The 21,740-nt window shown below is 32.0% G+C and overlaps 7 protein-coding genes across 7 annotated transcripts; 3 read left to right on the forward strand and 4 right to left on the reverse strand.

Moving 5' to 3' along the window:
* Nucleotides 1–505: 505 nt before the first annotated feature.
* Nucleotides 506–1,087, reverse strand: MONOS_10946 (uncharacterized protein; the record flags this gene model as incomplete). The annotated part of the gene is made up of 1 exon (XM_067863435.1): nt 506–1,087. One exon carries the CDS (start codon nt 1,085–1,087, stop codon nt 506–508), a length of 582 nt encoding a protein of 193 aa, XP_067736563.1.
* A 189-nt stretch (nt 1,088–1,276) lies between these two features.
* On the reverse strand, nt 1,277–1,639 carry MONOS_10945 (uncharacterized protein; the record flags this gene model as incomplete). Its single annotated transcript, XM_067863434.1, has 1 exon — nt 1,277–1,639. The coding sequence occupies one exon, from the start codon at nt 1,637–1,639 to the stop codon at nt 1,277–1,279; it is 363 nt and encodes a 120-aa protein (XP_067736564.1).
* Nucleotides 1,640–4,147: 2,508 nt separating this feature from the next.
* On the forward strand, nt 4,148–4,615 carry MONOS_10944 (uncharacterized protein; the record flags this gene model as incomplete). Its single annotated transcript, XM_067863433.1, has 1 exon — nt 4,148–4,615. One exon carries the CDS (start codon nt 4,148–4,150, stop codon nt 4,613–4,615), a length of 468 nt encoding a protein of 155 aa, XP_067736565.1.
* Nucleotides 4,616–4,678: 63 nt separating this feature from the next.
* On the forward strand, nt 4,679–5,242 carry MONOS_10943 (uncharacterized protein; the record flags this gene model as incomplete). Its single annotated transcript, XM_067863432.1, has 1 exon — nt 4,679–5,242. The coding sequence occupies one exon, from the start codon at nt 4,679–4,681 to the stop codon at nt 5,240–5,242; it is 564 nt and encodes a 187-aa protein (XP_067736566.1).
* Nucleotides 5,243–5,492: 250 nt separating this feature from the next.
* Nucleotides 5,493–6,017, forward strand: MONOS_10942 (uncharacterized protein; the record flags this gene model as incomplete). Its single annotated transcript, XM_067863431.1, has 2 exons — nt 5,493–5,591; nt 5,784–6,017. 2 exons carry the CDS (start codon nt 5,493–5,495, stop codon nt 6,015–6,017), a joined length of 333 nt encoding a protein of 110 aa, XP_067736567.1.
* Nucleotides 6,018–14,435: 8,418 nt separating this feature from the next.
* On the reverse strand, nt 14,436–14,939 carry MONOS_13045 (uncharacterized protein; the record flags this gene model as incomplete). Its single annotated transcript, XM_067865722.1, has 2 exons — nt 14,436–14,763; nt 14,818–14,939. The coding sequence occupies 2 exons, from the start codon at nt 14,937–14,939 to the stop codon at nt 14,436–14,438; spliced, it is 450 nt and encodes a 149-aa protein (XP_067736568.1).
* A 216-nt stretch (nt 14,940–15,155) lies between these two features.
* On the reverse strand, nt 15,156–15,584 carry MONOS_13044 (uncharacterized protein; the record flags this gene model as incomplete). The annotated part of the gene is made up of 1 exon (XM_067865721.1): nt 15,156–15,584. One exon carries the CDS (start codon nt 15,582–15,584, stop codon nt 15,156–15,158), a length of 429 nt encoding a protein of 142 aa, XP_067736569.1.
* Between the last annotated feature and the right edge of the window lie 6,156 nt (nt 15,585–21,740).

Consider the following 21,740-nt stretch of genomic DNA (forward strand, 5'->3'; position numbering starts at 1 on the left):
TGGAGGCAGAGGAGGAAACAGAGTCATGTTATGAAGAAGAGTTATAACTTTTGCATGGCATGGGCTTGGAGCTGCTGGTTAGGAATACTTACGTCGTGCTGTAGAATGAAGCGAGTATGTTTGATGAGACAGTGATTGAGGTGGCAGGGATGGTGTGCGAGTTTGTGGGGGGTGAATGAGTCGAACATCGGAACGCCAGAGAGCGGAGAAGGCGGAGCGCTGGCGGCGGATCTTGGAGCAGCGGGGCAGCTGAAGCTGAACAGCGGAGCAAGCTGTGTAGCAGCAGCAGCAGTGGTGTGAATGTGCTCGTAATAGAGCGAACGGTGCGAGTTTTTATATGTGGAGAGAGCTCAGGCAGAACGGAGGTGGAGGTGAAGCCGTTGGGGCTCAGCAAGAACAAGGCGCGGTGGGGGAGGAATACGTATGTGCGGGAAGTTAGTCTGGCAGCAGTGGCGAAAAAGGAGCGTACACTGTTTGGGTGGGAGATGTGGATGGGAGACGAGGATTATGAGGAAGCAAAAGAAGGCAGAAGACAATCGAGTCTGGCTGGGTTTCCATCTTCATCTGCAAAAAGAGGATAATCTGTGATTTCATCACTTCTATAACTTCCATTATTTCTGCTTCTTCTATAACAGTTGCGGTTACTGATGTTGTCTTCGCCAAGCATAGAATGCGAAAAAAGAGCAGCCTTCATCAACCGGAGGAGCGATGTCACTCCTTTCAGCACTTCCACCTCGTCTGACGGCAGACGCAGATAAAGCGAGGCTGCCGGCGCACGCGACGACTGCAGAACAAGAGGCCTTTCACAGAGCATTGAACGTCTTTTGAAAGAAGAAGAAGAAGAATTGCTGATAGAGCGAAGGAAAGAGGATGTTGAATGGGATTGCAGCTCGTCAAAGTGGAGGGAGGACTTGAGAGAGGAAGGCTGGTATGTGCTTTGTTGTGTGTAGGGGTGCTGAGAAGGATGTGAAGATTGTGAAGAAGAAGAAACAGAAGAAGAAACAGAAGGACGAGAATTAATCACATCGCTCTTTGTTCTTCCATGGACGGCCTTCACAGGCACAGCTGAAGGGGCAGACAGGAACATAGACTGATAAGAAGCGAAGGATGTGGGTGAATGGAGCTGATTGAGAGAGAAAGGAAACATTCTATTTGTTTCCTTTGAGGAGTGTTTTGTGGCAGTCTCATTGCTTCTCAGCAGCTAACTGCCTGTGGAGTCAGCTTTATCAATGGAAGAGTGAGGGTCATGAGGTGATTGATATGATTGATATGATTGCTATGAATTTAATGATTGAATGGATTGAATGGATTGAATTGGTTGAGATGACTGAGGTGATTGAGGTGTTTGCAATGGAATGGGAGAAGAATGAGAAGGAGAAGAGGCTGAAGGTGAGGCAGAAGGTGAGGCGGAAGAAGGAGAATTGTCTGAGGTGAGTGAAGGGGAAGAAGAAGAAGAAGAAGTGAATGTTGATAAAGATGAAGATGTGGAAGAGGATAAAGAAGAAGGTGACATTGAAAGTGAAGGCGAAGCATCACGCTGTTCTGTTGAAGAAGAAGAAGAAGAAGAAGAAAGATAGAAGAAGAATTTAAAGAAGAGGAGGAGAGGAGGAAGAAGATGAAGAAGGCGAAGTGAAAACATTTGATATGTTTCTGATAGAAGCTGGCTGTGTAAATGGGTGTAAAGGAGGTTTTTGACTGTTGGTGAAATGAATTAGCTCAGAAAGAGAATTTTCAATGAAAATTTTCTTTTCCTTTTAATTCTTATTCTCTCCTCCTTCTCCTTCCTCTTCTCTCTTCCTACTACATCAATTTTCCCTCCCTTTATTTCAATTCTCTTCCTCTTTAACTTCTTCTTCTCCCTCTTCTCCTTCTTCTTCTGTTTCTTCTCCAAATCTGCCATTCTCTCTGTTTTCCATTTCACAAAGCAAAAAAAAGTCATCTTCATTTTCTTCTTTTTCATCCTCATCATCACAATATCCTTCTCCTATTCTTTCTTCAATAAAACACAAATTGTAATTTAACCCTCCATCCTTAAACTCAACTCCTCCTCCTTCACCTCCTCCACTTCTTCTTCTTCTTCCTATTCTTCCTCCTTCTTCACTCTCTCTTCTCCTTCTTCACCTTCTTCCCTTTCCCTTTCCCTTTCCCTCTCTCCTCTTTCCTCCAACCATGGTCTGTCCGTGAAGGCGCGAAAGGAACAAAATCACGCTGAGGAAGAGGAGGCGGAGGAGGAACGTTATTCACACCAGAAACAGGAGCAGCGGTGTAGTTGGAGAGGTGGCGAGGGCGGAGGGCAGTGGCAATGCGCTGGGTGTTGTTGGTGATGAGGAGAAAAAGAAGGAAAAGATGAAGATGAAGATGAAGAGGAAAAGGAAAAGGAGATGAAAAAGATAGAGAAGAGAAGATGGAGAAGAAGAGAAAGAAAAAACAGAAAAAGATAAATTTAAAGTTAAAAAAAAAAAAAAAAGGATGAAGAAAATCAAAAAAGTCAATGCAAATCGCTGTGATGCTCTTTAACTTTTCATTTATACAAAGTAATAACAATCACAAAGGATCAGAGCAACAATTAAATGAAAAAACAAATAAACTCTTAAATAGACTTTAATTGAAGTGAACTTTCAATTCAAATCTGATTGTTTTTCAACATTTTCATAAAATGAATATTTATTCATATTCATAGATAATAATTCTCTCATTACAATAATATAGTGAACAACAGTCAAATATTTTTTTCTTCTTAAAACAATTGTTAAATTGAAAGGATAAAATTGTCTAGTGAGAATTGCAAAAACACATTACAAAAATCATGATAAATATTTCTATCGAAGAAAAAACATGTTGAACATAAATAATCACATAGTTTTTAAGCCTTTAAAGAATGAAAAACAATAAAAATGAGACACTTAAAATTATGCTTCTAAAACATTTAAAAAAAATGAATAGAAAAAGCTTGATGTAAATTTTCATGAATGATATGACTTCTGTCAAAGTGAAAAATGGTAATTTAATAAATAAATAATTAATTAGAGTTTCTTGATTGTAAATTTAGATGGAATTTTTGTTTATCAAATTTTGAATAATTGGAAAGTGTTTAATCCATTTTCAAGCATTATTTAAAAAAATGGTTTGTTTTCATCTTAGAAAAAAAAAAAAAAAAAAAAAAAACAGTGACGGGTACTGACTGACGAGAGCCCACCTATTTCAAGGTGACGCAGATGTTTAAAAATTCATTTACAACTTGGCAAAATTTTTTTGAAAAGTTCCTCGACTTTAATATTTTCCCTAAAAAGATCACAAATGATCAAAAAATAACGATCATTCCTATCCCATCATAAATTGTTTATCATTTCTTATTGCCATTTTTTGAAGTTATTATAAAATATGAAGCTTCAATTTCATCTATTTCATATATACTTTTGACTAACTTTTCATTTTTTATTAAAAAAATAAACTGTCAGTTGTAACTTGTGGCAAACAATTAATAACATAAATATAGACCTTTTTTGCTTCGTTTATTCGAATAGACATATTGATTTATTGAGTAATTATAACCACTTGAACATTTCAATGAGTTGATAAAACGAAAAGGAGAAAAATCGTGTGTCTTGTATTATTTTTTGAAAGCTAATGATAACGAGAATTCAAACGTGATATTATTCATGAATGAAAAACTATATTCAAAAATAAAAACAAATAAATTGATTCCGTATGGTTTTAAATAAATAAATATTATTTGCAATTAAAACATCAAAAGGTTTGAAATTAAAAACTCAAAATGATATTAATCATTTGTTGAATCAAATCATGAATCATGTTTTTTGTCGATGTTATTTTCACTTTTGCTTTATGTTCATCTTTTTCTTTTCACTTTCATTCATTACAAGGAGAAATAAATATCTGTTAGTTCACATCACTCGAAAACTGTGAACATTTGCGAATGATCGATATTTCCAATCCTGATGTGGATGCTGTGTTTCTGTTTAGGAAGAGCTATCGACAGACGTTGTGGTGTAACAGAAAAACTTCTGGAGGTTGATCATTCACTGCAATTTAAGGTTCGCTCAGTTCCTTTATTATTTTCTCTATCCTCATCTTCTTCTCCAACTGGAGCAGTGCGTTGATCTTTTTCGAGTTCCGGAGATGGAGAATGGAAGAGAAGAAGTCGGCAGGAGATGATAAGTCATCTTCATCATCATCATCTACACCTGTGATTGACTTTTCGGATTCCTCGGAGGTGGAGGCTTCACATGCTTCAGCATCAGTCATGCACAGCATCGAGAGGCGTCTGAGGATTGTGGTGCTTGTGGTGGCTAAGGCGTATGCGCTGCAAACGCTGCAGGGTCATTTTGTGATTCCAAGTGCGGTTCTGTATGGGTGCGTTGTGTGTGCATACGATGTGAAGCTTTCTGCGATGCTTTCGGTTTTGAGAGTGGTGCAGCTTCCCACTCTTGCAGAATCGGTGGGCACGAAGTCGGGGAGCAAGCGGATCTTTGCAGCAGCAAATGTGAATGTGTCCCCGTCAATCCACGATCTGTTTGACACGTCGCTGCAGATATGGCAATCGCCGCAGTCGAGGCGTGTGATGATGAAGCTGGATGACGAAGTGATGGGGTGAGAGGTTGCAGTGTGTGAAGTGGGGGAGATTGTGGAGAAAGGGCTGGATGCTGCGGAGCTGAGGATGGAGGATATTGTTCAATCTCATGCAGCGATTGTGCAGGCTGTGCTGGAGGAGCGAGAAGAGGCGGAGGAAGGAGAAAAGGGAGGCAAAGAGGGAGAAGAAAAGGGAGAAGAAGATGGAGGGAGAGAGGGAGGTGATGGGAACGAGGAAAAAGGCGGGTATCCGGCAGCGCACAGAGAGTTTGTGGAAAGAATCAAAGAGAACCAGGGGAAGCTGGAAGAAGCGATGGCTCCGTTGATTGTGGAGGCGCTTGGGCTGCGTCGGCTGAGGTTTGTGAAAGAAAAGATATGGATAGTGATTTCCTCAGAGAGCGGCATATCACAGATGCTTTATTATGCACTTACTATGCTTGTCTATTGTGTAACATTGGATTATGCGAGTAATAAGAACTTTGCAGCAGGAGAAGCAGATGAGTGTTATAGTTTTTCTTCGATGAATTGTACAATTGAAATGATCAGAGATGCGGAGCTGTTGAAAATATCAGTTGATCATTTGACAATAATTGAGGAAAAAGACAAACTTGATGAAGAAGCAAAGGGAAAAAAGCTGCTTGTTTTGTGCTGAGTGAATTGAAGAAGAAGATGATGATGAAATTTCGAGAGCTTTGTGATCGATACTGCGAAATTGTGTGTGAGGAGCTCATATTCTACTGTCCAAAAATGTGCTGAAATTATTTGCGAAAGCGATTCGGCCAAGTTCTGAGAGCAAAAGGTGATGCTGGGACGAACGCAGAAGTGAAAGAGTTTGTGCTTGCGAGGCAAGTGGAGCTGGGGCATAAGGCGAAGAAAAGAGAAGAAGGAAGTGGAGGAGAAGAATGACTGGAGAGGAGTGCAAGGAGGTGTATAGCGCTGGTGGAGAAAGTGGAAAGGCAGCCGAAGTCGCAAGTGAGAGACGAGAAAGAAGAGGAGAAGCTGTTTGAGGAAGCTCATCAATCGGGACTATTTGTTGTGGGGTTGATTGAAGCAGAAGAAGAACAAGAAAGTGGAAGATAAAGCAGTGTGAAAGGAGCTCAGGCTAAAGCATTCAAAGAAGGAGTGGATTTGGAGAAGATGGAGTGCAGGCGAGGACAACAGAAGGAAAGATAATTCGAATTTGCGTCACGAAGGAGACTTCAACGGTAAAGCTGAAGGAACTTGTGCTGAAGAAAGAAGGGATTCCGCCTGACATGCAGAAGATTGTCTTCAACGATGTGCAGCTGAGTGACATGCGCACGATGAGCGGGTGCTCCATCCGGAACAACGAAGAGCTGAAGCTGATGCTGCGTCTGCAAGGCGGTTCAACGAAGGTTCTAGGGCAGATGGAAAAAGAGAAGAGGTTTAGCGCGAGAATGGCAATGTAGATGGTTGGAATGGCAAGGGCAGGAGCAGGGGCAAGTGCAGGTCCAGGGCTAAGTCCGTGATTGCTGCTGCCGTCGAATGAAGTGCGGAGGAAGTTCAATGTGCGTGTGATGTCTCGTCTTAAATATGGTTTGAGTGCCTCTTTTTCATAAGATATTCCGACAAATCGCAGGTTATAAATTCAGTTTGAATGAATATGAAATCAGAGAATATACATAACGCCTTCACTTTTTCTTCTTTTTGCGGTTCTTGTGGCTGCATTTCAGATGACAGTGTAGATGGCGTTGAGGAAGAAGAAGAAATTGCACTGGTTGCGAAGTTTCTGCAGGTGGAACATTCGAAGGAGGAGAAGGAGAAATGTTATCATCACGTAGCTCTTTTTCTAACTGCTCTTATTGAGTGAAGCTATTTTTATCTTGACAATGCGCGGTATCTGCTTGGATGTGCGGGGGAGAAGATGGGCAAGCTTGCATGTGAGTGTGTGAGGGACGTTACTTTTGTGACTCTTTATATGATTTAACTCACAAATTATTTTGCAGCAACGGTATCTCAGAAGGGCTAACAGACGTTTCTGTGTGACAGGCAATTGTGGAGATGGGGATTGAGATGAGCTGAGACAAGGGAAATTCTTCCATTTGGAGAATGAAAATAGCAGCTGTGATGTTTGTGATGGTGATGAAGTCAGTTAATGAAAAGAAAGAATGTGAAGATGATAAAGAGGAGGAAGAGGAAGAAAAAAAACAGAAGACGAAATGAAAGTGGAGTGAAGAGGAAGGGAAGAAGGAAGAGAGAAGATGAGTTTTGATAATTCTGTTTCAACACAAGATGACATCATAGCTGAGTTTAATGTTTCACTTGCATTCCAGACTGTCCAACCACTTTCATCATCATTTCCTCGGATTTCATGTTTCTTTCCAGCAAAGTCCAATTCATCGCTCATCTCAACCATTCCATTTACGATGACTTTCTTTGTTTCTGTTTGTCTTGTGAGGGAGTGCTTCATTGTCAAACAAGGGAATTGGACAATTCCACAGTGTGAGTGATTGAATGCCTCAGAATTGCTCACATATATTTCTTCTGGGGTGGGAAGGAGATAGATGCACAGAGGAATGGCCACACTCGTGTTTCCATTGTCGTATCCTCGCACTTTATCAAAAGAATCCAGTGAAGCTGTAACACACTTGATTTTTTCTGATTTTGCAGTTTCTTCCAGATTGGGTGAAATGACAAAGATATCATTTCCTCACTTGGCCGTGTTTGTTCTGCCTTCTGAGGTTATTAGGAAAACTGGATTGCCGTTCATCATAATAAGAATAATTCCTCCTCCAAACCCCTGGAATGCAGAGAAAAAGCATCTGTCAATATTACAACTTTTCACATTCACTTTATTAACCTCTCCTGCACACAGCATCATCGAGCCTCAATTAGCTTGCATTGTGCTTTCACATCATGAAATTGAACTTGAAAATAGATTCTTGTCTGTTTCATCATTGATAAAACTAACTTTAGCTTTTAACTTCGAACTTTTCAATTTGAATAAAGAAAGTTTAAATTAAAAAAATATTCATGTCAAAACAAAATACAAACCGCTAAAATTCTTTAATTTGCATATACATTGAAATCTGGAGGCAAATTTTGTTTAATAGAAGAGTTCAGGCACAAATTGTGTACATAAAACTTATAGAGTGATTTATAAACCCGAACTTTTTTTTAATTTAGGTTTGAAATAAGAAAAATTTATTTTCAAGCAATCATGTTTTTATTATGAAAATTGAAATGATCAATAATAAACATTATCAATGAATTCTCTTTTAACAATTTTTCTGGAATTTTTCTGCTTTGATTCATCATCCAAAATATCATCATTTAAAATGTGGGATTTATTAAATCTTCTTTTTTGGGGCTTTTCAGCTGCGAAAAGAATTTTTTCTTCTTTTTCATCACTATTATCTTTTCTTTTCTTATCTTCTTTCATTTTCTTTTCTTTTTTCCATTCTTCAAGAAATTTTTATTCAGTAATAATTTTTCCATAAAAATCAAACCTATGTGTTCTCTTTTTCAGTGTCACTGAAGGTTCCTTTGGAAGTGTTGATAGTACTGAATGCCACTCGTTTGAAAGCACGCCGCTTTTCTTGAACGAAGAAACAACAGTTGCAGGAAGTTATGCTGTCTGAAGAGCTTGTGGAAGGACGTTGGAAATGGCCTCACGTCGAAGAGAAATGGAAGAATCTGGAGGCACAGAGTAAAGAGAGTTGATGCATTTTTTGAGGACAGCAAACACACCACGATCAAGAGGTTGTGTGATGTGTGAACTGTGTGGAATAAAAGTGACGACGTCAATGTTGTTATCAGCAAATTTCTGCCATATGTCAGGCTGAGCCCGAGAAGAGTGAGAATTTAAAAGAAGAAGACATCTCCCATTAATTTTCATTAATATTTTCCTTCTTTCAATGATTCCAGTTAATAAAACCTCTTCTGCGTATCTTTGAAATATGCTTTCCGTCATCCATCCATCGTTGTTATCCCAAACATCAATGAATGCGCTCAGAAAAACTCGCGTTTCATATGGTTATTTGTGGCATGGCCACAACACAACGCTTTCGAGAGATTATCCATCTGAAGCAGCTGTTACAACCAAAGTGGCATTTGGCATGTTTGCAGGTGTTGTATGAAATCCAGCTGGGACTCCTGAATGGTGAATCACCAGAGTTTTGAAGGAATCAGATAAGCGGAGTGAAAAATAATCAGTGTTAAAGATCAAAGAAGGAGAATAATGATGTTAATTATGAAGATTTTGCAGAAGCTCCTAAAAGGGAAAAAGAGCTTGTTAGTTGGAGAACGAAAGACGTTGGTTATCCACATTTCTGAGCATGGACACTTTGAGCTCTGAATTTCTTTTTCGTAAAATAAGGATGTGCTTTGGACACACTGGCGTTTTCATCAACATCAGTTTCTGATCGTCTTTTTTTGTCGGAAAGAACGGATTCCATCTGAAACATATTTATAATTATAAACGAAAGATAAATAAATGTGAAATCAAACTAATTCTCTTGTTCTCTTTGCATTTAAACTTGTTCCGGATAAACTTTCGATTTTAATAACTCCAACAATTATATTTTTGTCCTCTTCATTGAATAGTTCTGGCCTGCCAGGTTTTGCAACAGCTCTGCCGCTTTCAATTGCTGAAACTGCTCTAATTATTGCTGAACGAGAGAACTCTTTGGTATTTATTGCATCAACGATTCTGACATGTCCATCAACAACAATACGTGCCATGCGTTCTAATCGATTTTCAATTCTTCGATATTCAAATGACATCATTTTTTCTCGAAGAATTAACTGTCCACGTTCTTTTTTATTTTTAACAACACTCATAACAAAAAAATTCTGGTAATGATCATTTTTTATTTTTAAAAAAAAATTTTTTTTGTAATGAAAAAAAATTAAAAAAAATATTTTCGATTAAATTCTAACTTAGTCAGCCCCGTTGCTATTACCTAATCTCCTCAGGGGAGGCACTTATCAGAGATGGAGGAGCTAACCCCCCCATCTCCCCCCCATCAGAGATTAGGTATAGTAATTTAATCAAGAATTTCAGTCATTGATTTTTCCTTATATACTGAAAACAATATAAAAAATATAAAAAGTGGGAAAAATCAACTTATTATTAAAAAAAAAGTCCGGGTTTTTAAAAAAGTTCGGGTTAATAAATCACCCTAATATAACAATCAATAAAATAATGTGAAAATCAAAATTTTTTGTTAATAAATAATAGTAGCACACATTGAAAACTTTATGGATTATCAATTTCAAGATAAACTGAAAATTATTATCACATATTCATCGAAAATTCTCAATTTTTATTTTGATCACGAAAACAGAATATATAATTATTTGTCTCAAAATGTTTTTTCTCATTGAGAAGTTTGCAACAAACTGATGAACATTAAAACGAGTTTTCCTTTTATAAATAAGAATTATGGAAACGGAATGATAGTTCATTAACTAACATGGGTCAAATTTTTGATCTGATGTAACTTTTCAAAAAAATTTTGCCACTTATTCAACGATATTTATAAGATATTCTTCTGAAAAATTATTGATTTTTTATTCCTTGAAGGATAAAAAACTTATAAACTCAACATAATTTTTTCAACAATAATCCAATTCAAAATAGAGTTCATATTTTTCAGTTGCCAAATTTCATCACATCCGTTATTTTGACTTTAATTTCAAAACAAAACATATTAAAACACTGATTTATTTTTTGGAAGAAATTTTGATCAACATATAATTATCATAAACATTTATTTTCTTGGTAAACTGATTTTTAAACCAATTCATTCAAGTTACTCTATTATTAATTAACAAGAAAGAAACATGAAGGAATCAGTCTTGCCATCAGCCAAATATTTTTTGTTTATGTTGAAAAAGCAGAAAAGAATGATTATTATTTCTTTATTGATAAAACTTTTCTATTTCAAATAATAAAACAAATTTGAAATTGCATGGAATATTCAATAACAACTAAAAATTCATCAAAAAATCAAAATAAATTCGATACAAGATAATAATTAGTATTTTACAAGATTTATATTTTATTGGTTTTCATGAAGTCAAAAATTTCAAAAAAATATTTATTCATTCCTGTTAATCTTGATTTAATCGCAAAAAGTTTGCTTAATAAAAATTCTGTAAAAAAAATAATTAACAAATTAACTTTTTAAAGAATTTTTATCAGAAAATGAATTTAAATATATATTTTCAGAATTCAAATTACACACCTGTGACATGCCTGAATAATTTGTATAGCTATTTGAATCAAAAGTAAAATTTGAATCGTCAAAAATAATCATAAATAAAATTCATAACTCCTTTTTTATTTTGTTTATTGCAATATTTTATTCAATTTTCAATAACTTTCTTCACACCTTTTCCGAATTTTCCTTTTTCAAAATTAAAAATGTCATTTTTGTTATTATCTTTACTTTCAAAAATTTTTCTTTTTTTTGTTTCAAATTTTTTCTAAATTTTATATTCTATTTCAAACACACCTGAGCTATTTTCGCAGCTGATTGGCGAAATGAGAAGTTTCCCTGAATCTTTTTTAAAAAACAAATAATTTTTCATACCTTTTATTTTCATTTCATTCAAGTTTGTTTCTTTTAATTCTTTGTGACAAAATAAATAAATAAATAAATTCAAACAAAAAAAAATGCTTCGTTTCATTATTCTTTTTAACCTGATATTGAGAAGAAGAATAAAAAAAATTAAAAGAATAATTCAAACTGCATTTTGAGGAATCAGAAATGAAAAAAGAAGAATTATCGGATTTTGTGTATCATAAATAAGAATCACAATCATAACAAAAAAAATCAATTAAATTAAAAATATTATTTAAAACTTTATTGCCAAGTTTATTATTTATTAAATTTGTTAAAAAACCTAATTCGCTATCACATTCATTTTTGCCGTGATGTTCAGCAAAAAATGAAAGAAAGAAATGTTTATTTTTAAACAAAAAAGAATTGTTAGAAAGTTTTAAATTTAAAAAATGAGAATTACGGAAATGCGGCCCATTGTCGCAAAAAAAGTTAAAAGAATTAACATAAAAAAATATCAAATTGTAAAAGTTGTTTCAAACATTCACATACAAAACCATAATCATGTGATAAAATTTCAGAAAAATAATTAAAACAACATTTTTTTAGATTTCCGAAATTATCAACATAAAAAACAACAAAACACAAATGTGAAATTTGTTTCTTATTAAAAAATGATTTTCCAGTTTCATTATTAGAAATTGGTAAACACCAATTCTCTTTAAAATCCGTTAAAATAATAACTTCATTTTTTTTTGAATTTTCTTTATTCTCATAAATATTATTTGGGTTATACTTTTTGAAAAGTCGCAAATGTTCAATTTTCTGAAAAAACAAAAATTTCATATCTTGATCAAATTTCAGTTCCCGCTCATGCAACTTCACCAAAGCGGAGGATATAATTTGACAATGCCATTTAACACATTCCTGTAAAGTTGAATGAGCGGGAACCGAAGTTTGATCGAGATATGATATTTTTGATTTATTTGAAAATTTAACATTTGCGACTTTTCAAAAAGAATTGCCCATTTCTTTGATGTTGGGCCATTTTTCGATGATGAATTGTTAAACTCAATTCATAACCTTCAGTTTGTCCAAATTTTTGTCCTTTTTTTTCCTATTACTTTTTTTTCTTTTTCAATAAATTCTATCTCTTGCAAATCTCACACAAATCTGTCCTTTTCTTTGATTTTTTAAAATATCTTGTTTTTTTGCAGAATGTTGAATAAGACATTTTTAAATTAATTTCTTTTTTCATTTCAAAAAATAAGTCTTTTTTTGTCTTTTTTATTAATCTTTTTTCATTTGGAGTAAAAACTCCAAAGCCTTTTCTTTTTCTTTTCAAATTGTTCAACAAACAAAAACTGCTTTCTAAATTTCCATCAACATGTCCAACATCCCTTCCTCCATCACACAACTCTTCCTCCATTTCAACTCTTCCTGCATCAAACTCTTTTTCCATATCATCTTCATCATTAGACACTCCAGCTCCGCTTTCGCTTCCAGCCCCAAATCCATCATCCCCGCCTATCCTTCCATCTTCTAATTCATCAGCCCGGCATTCACTTCCAGCTCCATATACTCCAGCATACCTTGAACTTACATCGTTAAACGCACCATCCACTGCAAATCTATTAAGTTTGTTTTAGATTGTTTTTAATTTGTTGGAATTTCATATTGAATTATTGATATTTCAATACAGCAAAGTTGCATAATTTGTTGATAAATAATTAATTAGAAAAAAAAATTTTTTTATATCAAATTGAAGTGTTATTATAATTATTTTTATTAATAATATTTTCATATTAATTAAAAATTCATATAAAATTATTACGAATTTCAATTTTTGAGCATCATTTGTATTTTTTCCTACAAATTTCACATATATTCAACCATTCGAAACTTTTCCATCTTTTATCAAATCTTTTTAACTTTATTTTTTGTAATAATTCACTTTCAATTCTTTGATAACACGAGAATATAATAAATTTTTTCTTTTCAATTCACCAAAATAATATCCTCGTCCTTTACACCATAAACAGATAAAAAATATTTCTATTTCTTTTCCATTAAACTAAAAAAAATTTATATTATTACAATATTCTATTAGTACAAAAAAACAAAAATTTTTTATCATTACATTTTGATTTTTTATTCATAAAAAAAAAAATTTGATTTTTAAATTAATAATATCTAAAAAATAGATTAATTTATAATTTTGTCTCTCAATTGTTTCAAATATTCAAAAATAAACTTTCTATTAAAACACATTTCTTTTTTTATAAGATTATCAAATATTTCGCTTCAAATAATATAGAATTAAATATAAACAAACTTTTATTAAAATGTGATTCTTCAAAGAAAACTTATTCAAAATAATTAACAAATATTTATTTTCTTTAAAAAATGTTTAATATGTGAAGATATTTTTTATTGAAATACTGTAAATAGCATAATTCATTATATAGAATTTATTTTTATTTTAATTAATGATATTTAATTGTGTTAATAAAAATCTAGATATATAAAACAATTTAAAAGAATTTTTTTCCATATTTGTTGTTGAACGGTTTCGAGAAATTCTATTTATAGAATTTATTTTTATGTTTTTTCTGGGAATTGAAGATAACATTAATGAAATTTTGATATATTTTTAAATATTCATTTTATTGATGAATTTCATTTAATTCATTTAATAAAAACTAAATATATGATTTTTGATGCTTTAGTGTATTTTTTGATTTTTCGAAAGATGAAATAATTTGAAGATATGAATTGATAATATTGTTTTTAAGTTGTGGATTTTCTATTAATTGTGTGTCAGTAATGGTGTATTTTTTGATTAAGTTGTTTTAAATGTTATCTTCAACAAGTTATGCTTTGCAGTTTAAAAATTGAAAAATATTGATTATGTGATCAAAAATTTGAGAGAAATCGAAAATGGAAATAAATATTTAATTTTTTCTATAACTTGTATGAATAAAAAAACAGTATTTTCATGAGGGTTGTAACTTTCATTTTTGAATAAATTAATTATTGAGAAGAAGAAGATGGTGTATTTTGAGTCTGTTAGATTTGAAAAAGAAGAACTATGTTCCTTTTAATCTGAGAAATATTATTCGTAATCTTTTATATAATCATCAAATTTCTTCATAAAATTTTACGACTTCTATTTCACCCATGCTCAGCCAAGATTTTTAAGACCAAAGCAGTATTACTTCCAAGTTATTTCCACCACACTGTTCCTTGCTGCTTTTTGAATTCTCACAGGTTTCACGCATTGTCTCATGCTCTGGTTCCACCATCTTTTGCACTCGTCTACAACAAGTTTGGCCACACCTCTTTGTATCCCCCCAGCGGAAGAGATTCTCCAGTCTTTCTTAGTCCTTCTCCTGGTATTAGTACCTCCTTTGAATCCTTCCGCAGTATCTGACGAGTAATCAACTCCTCCAAAAGTGGGCTCCACAGTTGATTCTTCAATGAAGGAAGAAGAATAATCGCTCTAGTCCTCTCCGCTTTCGCTTTCTTCAGGAAAGGGATGATATGCGGAATCGGAGGATGAAGCAGAACGACACATCTTCCCCAATCCGCAGCGAGACCGTCAGTGCACCAAGTGCTTCCCGGACCATACCAGATCACACACCTTCTGTTTATACTGTTTGCGAATGCATCAACCATGGGTGCATTTTCCTGCGCTCACTGTGCTTTACTTTGTGCTCGAGCGGTTATCTCGTGATCTCCTGCTGCTGCCGTCCGGAATAGGGTGTCTGCCTTGATATTCCTTTCTCCTGGAATGTCAATTGCATTCACTGTCAGAGCCATCGATTGACGTACAGATCGAATTTTTCTCAGCAGAGAAATCAGGTTGGTGCCCGCTCTACATCTGTTGATATTGAAGATAACCGATGTTTTGTCCGAATGGAGGAGGAGATTGTAGATATTGTGTTGCACAAGGCTAGAGGAAAATCTGTTGAGTGCAAGGAGAACAGCCGAAAGCTCTCTGTAATTCGATGTTTGTTCTGTGAAAGTTCTGTTGAGCTAAGAGATTTGTGGATATGTTGGATGTTTCCTGCAATATTCAAGGTTGCTCCCACTGCAAATGGAGATGCGTCCGTTGTAAGAACAGCCTCCGGGCTGGCAAAGTCCACCAGCCTCCTGCTGAACCTCGTATTCAGTCTCTGTAACCATAGCTCCAGTTGCCTCATCAGACTTCCGTTGAGGCACACCTCCCCATTCCAACCCGATTCTCTCATTCCTCTGTTGAGAACAGCATATCATCTGATCATGTTTAATCTTGCGTCTTTGAAAACGAAGCGCATAGTGCTGAGTAGTCCTATGAAGGACGCTAAATCCCGCACCTTCACTGTCTTGCTGCACTTCACTCGCTTCATCCATTTCACACATTGTTTTCTCAGCTCTCTGCATCGCTTGTCTTCTTGTCTTTCCGTCATCTGTTCGCTGTCCCATCTCTATCCGAAGTTATCGAAGTGTCTTTTTGGTTGAAGTTCGCTCTACTCCGCATTCACTAACTGGCATTGTTGTCCCAATCTATTCATGATTTCATCTGTTGAGCTTTTCATGGAATCCTTGTTCTGTTTAATTATGGAAATGTTTTCCAAATAATAAACACAAATTGCTTTTAATCACTTTCCTAATTTGAATTTACCCAAAATTTTGATTTTTTTTTAAATTTGATTAAATTTAAGAAAGAATTTCAGTGATTATTTATGTGTTCATCACTTATTTCAAAGTGTTAATTTTGTAAATGTTTTTTGTTATAATTTTTATGTCAATATTTTTTTGAAAAGTTCCTTTTGTTTAATTTTCAAATAAAGAAAAAATTTCATATTTCAATCAAATTTCTGTTCCCAATCATGAAAATTTAAAAAAATGGAAATAACTACATTGTCAAGCTTAAGTTTTAATAACTGCATAATTTGGTGAGTGAGAACAGAAATTTGATCGAAATAAAAAATTTTTTCTCTGTTTGAAAATTAAACAAAAGGAACTTTTCAAAAAAATTTTGACATATTGTGATAACTGCAATTTACAAAAAATAATCATTCATTTGAATTTTTATTTTAAATAATAATAATTATTATTAACAAAAAAATTAAAAAAACTCAAGTTTCTATTTTATGTGTTAACTCCTCATTGTGTTCTCTTTCTTTGTATTCTGAATGAAATTTTTCAATTCATAACTTTTGATTTGAATTACATGATTCCAAAAATTTTTATTCGAATGTTAAAAATTTTTCTTTCACTCAATTTTAATGATTTTTCAAAAAAATTGATAAAACAATTTGTAAAAATTGTGTTCGACTTTTCATATCATATTGTTTATTTTAATGTTAATTTTTAAAAAAATGAAACTCTATTTTTTTCGATTTTCAGAAAAATAAAATTGGAAAATTAAAATTAATTGTTTATTGATTTCACAACTATGATAAAAATTTCGTAATGAAAAAATGGTTTGTTTATTATTTTTTTATTTTTATTTTTATTTTTATTTTTATTTTTATTTTTTTTTTTAAAATTTCAAAACAAAAATCAATTTTATTTTTCTTGGATCGTGGAATTTTTCAAAATAATGGGTGGTTATTCAATTCTGTAGATTTTTTATAAGGAAATGAAAAATATTGAAAAATACAAATCATGAAAGTTTATTTTTTTATGGAAAAAAAACAACACATGAATAAAAACAATCAACAAACTCTTTCTTGTTAATTTTTCTTGAATTTTCTTGTTTTTTTTCATCTCCAGAAATATCATCAGAAAATAGATTTTTTCGTGGATTTTTCGTTTTCTATGTTTTTTCATCCTCAAATATTAATTTTTCAACAGCTGGGTTATTCTTTTTGAAAAGTCGCAAATGTTTAATATCCTGATTAAATAATAACGTTCCTCATTTCATCAATTTTTACTGTTTATCCATCAAATTTCTCCACCATGCACTTATTCTTATATCAAATAGGTTAATGTATTCTTATTTGCAAAATGTGAGAGATTGTTGATTCAATTGTGAAAAATGATCAAATAAGTTACATTTTTATTTAACCTGGTTATTAAACATTTGCGACTTTTCAATAAAAAATTACCCAGTTTTTTTGTTTTCGTCATTTTTTTTCTTCTTTTCTTTTATTTTCTTTTGATTTTTCTAATTCGTCCGAAAAGCCTAGGTTGGTAATCATTTTCCCATGATAATCAAATCTGTAATTCTTTTTCTTTAGTGTGATAGAATGCTCATCAGGCAACGTGGATAGAACAGCATGCCATTCATTTGATATCACTCCACTTTTGACAAACGAAGAAACAATTGTTTCAGGCAATAATGCTGTTTGCAGAGCCTGATGAATGGCATCTTCAATTGCTTTTCTTCGAAGAGAGACAGATGAAGAAGAAGGAACGACACATTTAGTGTTAAAACAATTTTTGAAGACTGTGAATACTCCTCTGTCGAGAGGCTGAGTGAAATGCGTGCTGTAAGGGATGAAAGTGAAAACGTTGATAAAGGGATAAGTGAATTTTTGCTAAATGTGGGGGTGAGCAGTTGATAATTGAGAATTCAGACAAAGAAGGAGTCTTTCAATTTCTTTATTCAAAAGAGTTCGTCTTTCCATTATTTCTGGAAGGAAAACATCTTCTGTATATCTTCTTAATATTGCGTCTGTCATCCAGCCATCGTTATCTTCCCAAATATTCATTAATGAGCTGAGTATCATACGCAGTTCGGCTGGAATTTTCTTAGAAGGCTATAAAACGATGCTTTTCAAAAAAACAACCGTCTGCAGCAGCTTCAACGCACAATGTGGTATTTGGGATTATCATGGGTGTTTTTCTGAATCCAGCAGGTGAATCGGAAGGATGCACAACCAGCTTTTTGGTGGAATTTGAGAGGCGAAGTGAAGATTCGTGGGTATTAAATATCAATGAAGAAGAATAATTGTTGGTATTATGAAGATGTTGAAGAAGTTCGTAGAAAGGCTGGAGAGTTTGTTTGTTTGACACAGCTAATCGTTGAATATCAACGTTTCTTGGAAGAGATACTTTGAGGTGTGGATTCCTTTTTATGATTGAGTTGGGAGATGACTTCGATATTAAAACTTCTTTTTTTTCTTCTTCAAATAAATTTTTTTGTCTATCAGAAATTACATATTCCAACTAAAAAAAAAATTATATCGTTTTATTTATTTATATACACCAAAAATAATTCTTATTCAAAAAAATAATTCATTTTCGTAAAGGAATAAATCGATTTCGAAAATAAATATTTAAATTTCAAAATGAAAAATTTTTCGATTTGTGGAATGAATAACTTTTGTTTGGTGTTTTTTATTCTCTTAATTTTTGTTTCATCATTTCACTTTGTCTATCAATATTAAAATAATGCATTTTCAATTAAAGAATTCATTTATTTTGTATTCATATTTCTTTTATAGAAGTTTTTCAAAAAAAAAATGAATTCATTTTTGTATTAAAAATTGATGTTTTTCTATTTTTTCACCAACGAAACTTCTAAAATTTGTTGGTGAAAAAATACTTGTTTTTTGTTATTCAAGAAAATGTGATTTATGATTTATTATTTTTAATTGGTTATTCAATCGAAAGAATTTTTTGAATTTTTATTATCTTTTGAGTGATGATTATCGAAAATGAAAAAAATATTCAAAAAATTGATTTATTGATTGTTTCATTTTTAAAAACAGTTTTCTTTGAGTAATAATATTTGATTGGTTAAAAAATTACTTGAACTTTTCTGAAATCCATTCTCGAGATAAATTAAAATTCTCAGTTATAAATGAATTTCGAAATTGAAATATTCATTTTCGAAATTGGTTTATTCTTTTTCGATTTTGAATATTTCTTTTTCGAAATTGAAATATTAATTGCAAAATTGAATTATTTTTTTTCGAGATTGAATTATTTTTTGTGTATTAGTTTATTTTTATATTTTTATATATTTGTATATTTTTTATTTTTTTTTTTTCAGAAGTCATCCAAATATTATTTTGAACATGACAAAAACGTGGATATAAAATATTCATCTGAAAGTTATACTCCAAAAATAATACATTGTCGAAAAAATTGTTGACGAAAAAGAAAAACTTTCAAACGACATCGAAAATTTTTTTGAAAAATATATGTTATATAATGAGTATTCAATTGAAAATAAACACAATTCTTCTGTTTCTGTGAAAGAAACAAACATTGCTAATTTCAGAGTTTTTTATTGGTTAGTAATCTTCAGAATTTGAAAAAAAAACAAAAACACATTCTCTTAACATGATATAAATAATTTGATTTATTCTCAAAGAAATGATGTCTTTATAATTTGAAAAGAAAAAATCAAAAAGAGAGATCTGCAATAATCATTCTTCATTTGATTTGTGTAAAGCAAAACTCTTCTGTTTCTAATTTATTGAAGAACAGAACGCTTTCAATTGAGATAAAAAAAAATATTACCAGAATTCATTTCATCTATAAATTGTGCAATAGTTCAAAAAAAGTACCAAAAAATATCGAAAGATGACACATGATTGAAATTACAAATATCATAGACATTTCAACTTAAATGTTTTTTAAGTTCAATTGATTTTTGTCAACTTTTTTTTCATTTGAAGTTTAAAGGATTTTCGACTTTGAACAAAAGTTTTTGGATTAAATAAAATTCATGGTGTAACTAAGTTATTCGAAAAATGAGTTGATACTAAATGGCGTTTTTATGCATATAAAATAACGTTAATTTTTTTTCGTGAAATTTTTGACATTAAATGTTCGATTTCAAAAAAAACAATCCAGATGAAAGAAATTACAAATTTCAATTTATTTCTAAAGGATAATAATTTTTGCTACAGAATAATTGTGTGGAAAATTTTCTTAAAGTGAAATTACTTATTTTTCACTTATTTGAAGATTTTGAAAAAGTCACGCTTGTTTTATTTTTTTCTAAGAATGAAACACATGTGTTGACAAATTTAAGACAACAACATTTTAAATATGTTTGAATACAATTTTTTTATTTCAATTTGTTAGACAAAAATGTGAATTGCACTAAAAAATATTTGGATGATTTTTCAGAATTATTTCTGAAAAAAAAAAAGAGTTAAAAAAAAAATAAATTTTACATTTGTTGTATAAAGTTTAAAAGAAAAAATTCCAGGGATTGAAAACAAATTAACTCAATTATTTTGTACCATTTTCTCTCAGTAGTTTTTTTTTTTTTTTTTCTTCATATTGTTGATCAGAAGATATTTTGGAAGAAGAAAGAAGAAGATTCAATCCGCGAATTACATCTCCTCCTGTTATTGTCAAACAGAACTTTTCATCTCTTTTTTTTTGTTGAACTCTCCCACAATGAACACATTTGCTTTTAGTCAAACTTGGAATGAAAAATTGATTGTAGATTACATTATTTCCGTTCGAAAGAAAGGTGATCAGAGTTTAAAAAACGTCTGAAAATACTTTCACCTCATTCTTTCGTTTAAGATAAATGTCATGAAAGTTATTGATTAGTTGTCCTTTCCAAATTGAATCAATATCCTCCTCTATTCTTAGTCGATAAAACAATGAGAAAATAGCATTTTGCATCCGATTTATTTTTGTCGCCCCCACTTTCGTCACATTCAAACAAGAAAGGCATTGACATATGGCAGAAAAACAACAAACATTTCCTCCATTTTCCAATCCTCTCTTCGAACGAATAACAAGTTTGACATTTGTTCTTGATAATTCAATATCATCACCTTCAGCGTCGAATAATTGAGATTGTTGTGGAGTGTTTAAGATGGAAGATATGTTTTTTAAAATTATACATTTTTTCTGCATTCAAATAAGAATTTATCTCTGAAACAGAAATTTTTCAGTGCATTGACAAATATTTGAGAAGAATCAGAAGAAGTTTATGATCGCAAAGATTCTGATTGTGCAGTGATTGATGCATTTAAAGATTGAATATGAATAATATTTGATGCAACTGAAGTAAAAATATCTGAATTCACAAATTCAGTACTTACGGTGGATTGTTTGATTTTATCTGATGAAGTTATCTGAAATAATAAATATGTATGAGTAAATAAAGTTGGTTGAAAAAATAAACATGAATTTGCATATGAAAAAGGTTGAGATATTGGAGTGATTTGAGAAGAAGAATTTGATAGATTTGTTAATTTTTTTAAATTGAATAGATTTGAAAATGTTGAGTAATTCATGTAACTGTTATGTTTGAATGATTGAATTTTAATAAAATATATTAATTGATATCTATTGTTATTTTTTTTCCAAAATATAAAAAAAGATATATACTCAGATTTGCTTTTAACTTTTGTTCTGTTTGTATTTACTAAATGGGACAAAATATATAACTTCAGGCATTTTCATTGAAAAATTATGCACTTTTCATTGACTTTTTGAGACAATAAAACACAATGAAAATGGGTCCATTTTTTGACAATAGCGAAATGCAGGAAAAACATTTTGTAATTATTTCCATGATGTTTGTTTGCAGATATGAAAATCAAATTTATTTTGAAATCTGATTAAGTTTAAAAATGTTATAAGTGAAACAATTTTTTCAAACGTTGTGCATAAAAAGCTTGAAAGTCCATATTTTCCCCCACATGTTCA

Source organism: Monocercomonoides exilis (assembly GCF_001643675.1).
Source record: "Monocercomonoides exilis strain PA203 chromosome Unknown scaffold1-2713096, whole genome shotgun sequence".
Classification (NCBI taxonomy): Eukaryota; Preaxostyla; order Oxymonadida; family Polymastigidae; genus Monocercomonoides; species Monocercomonoides exilis.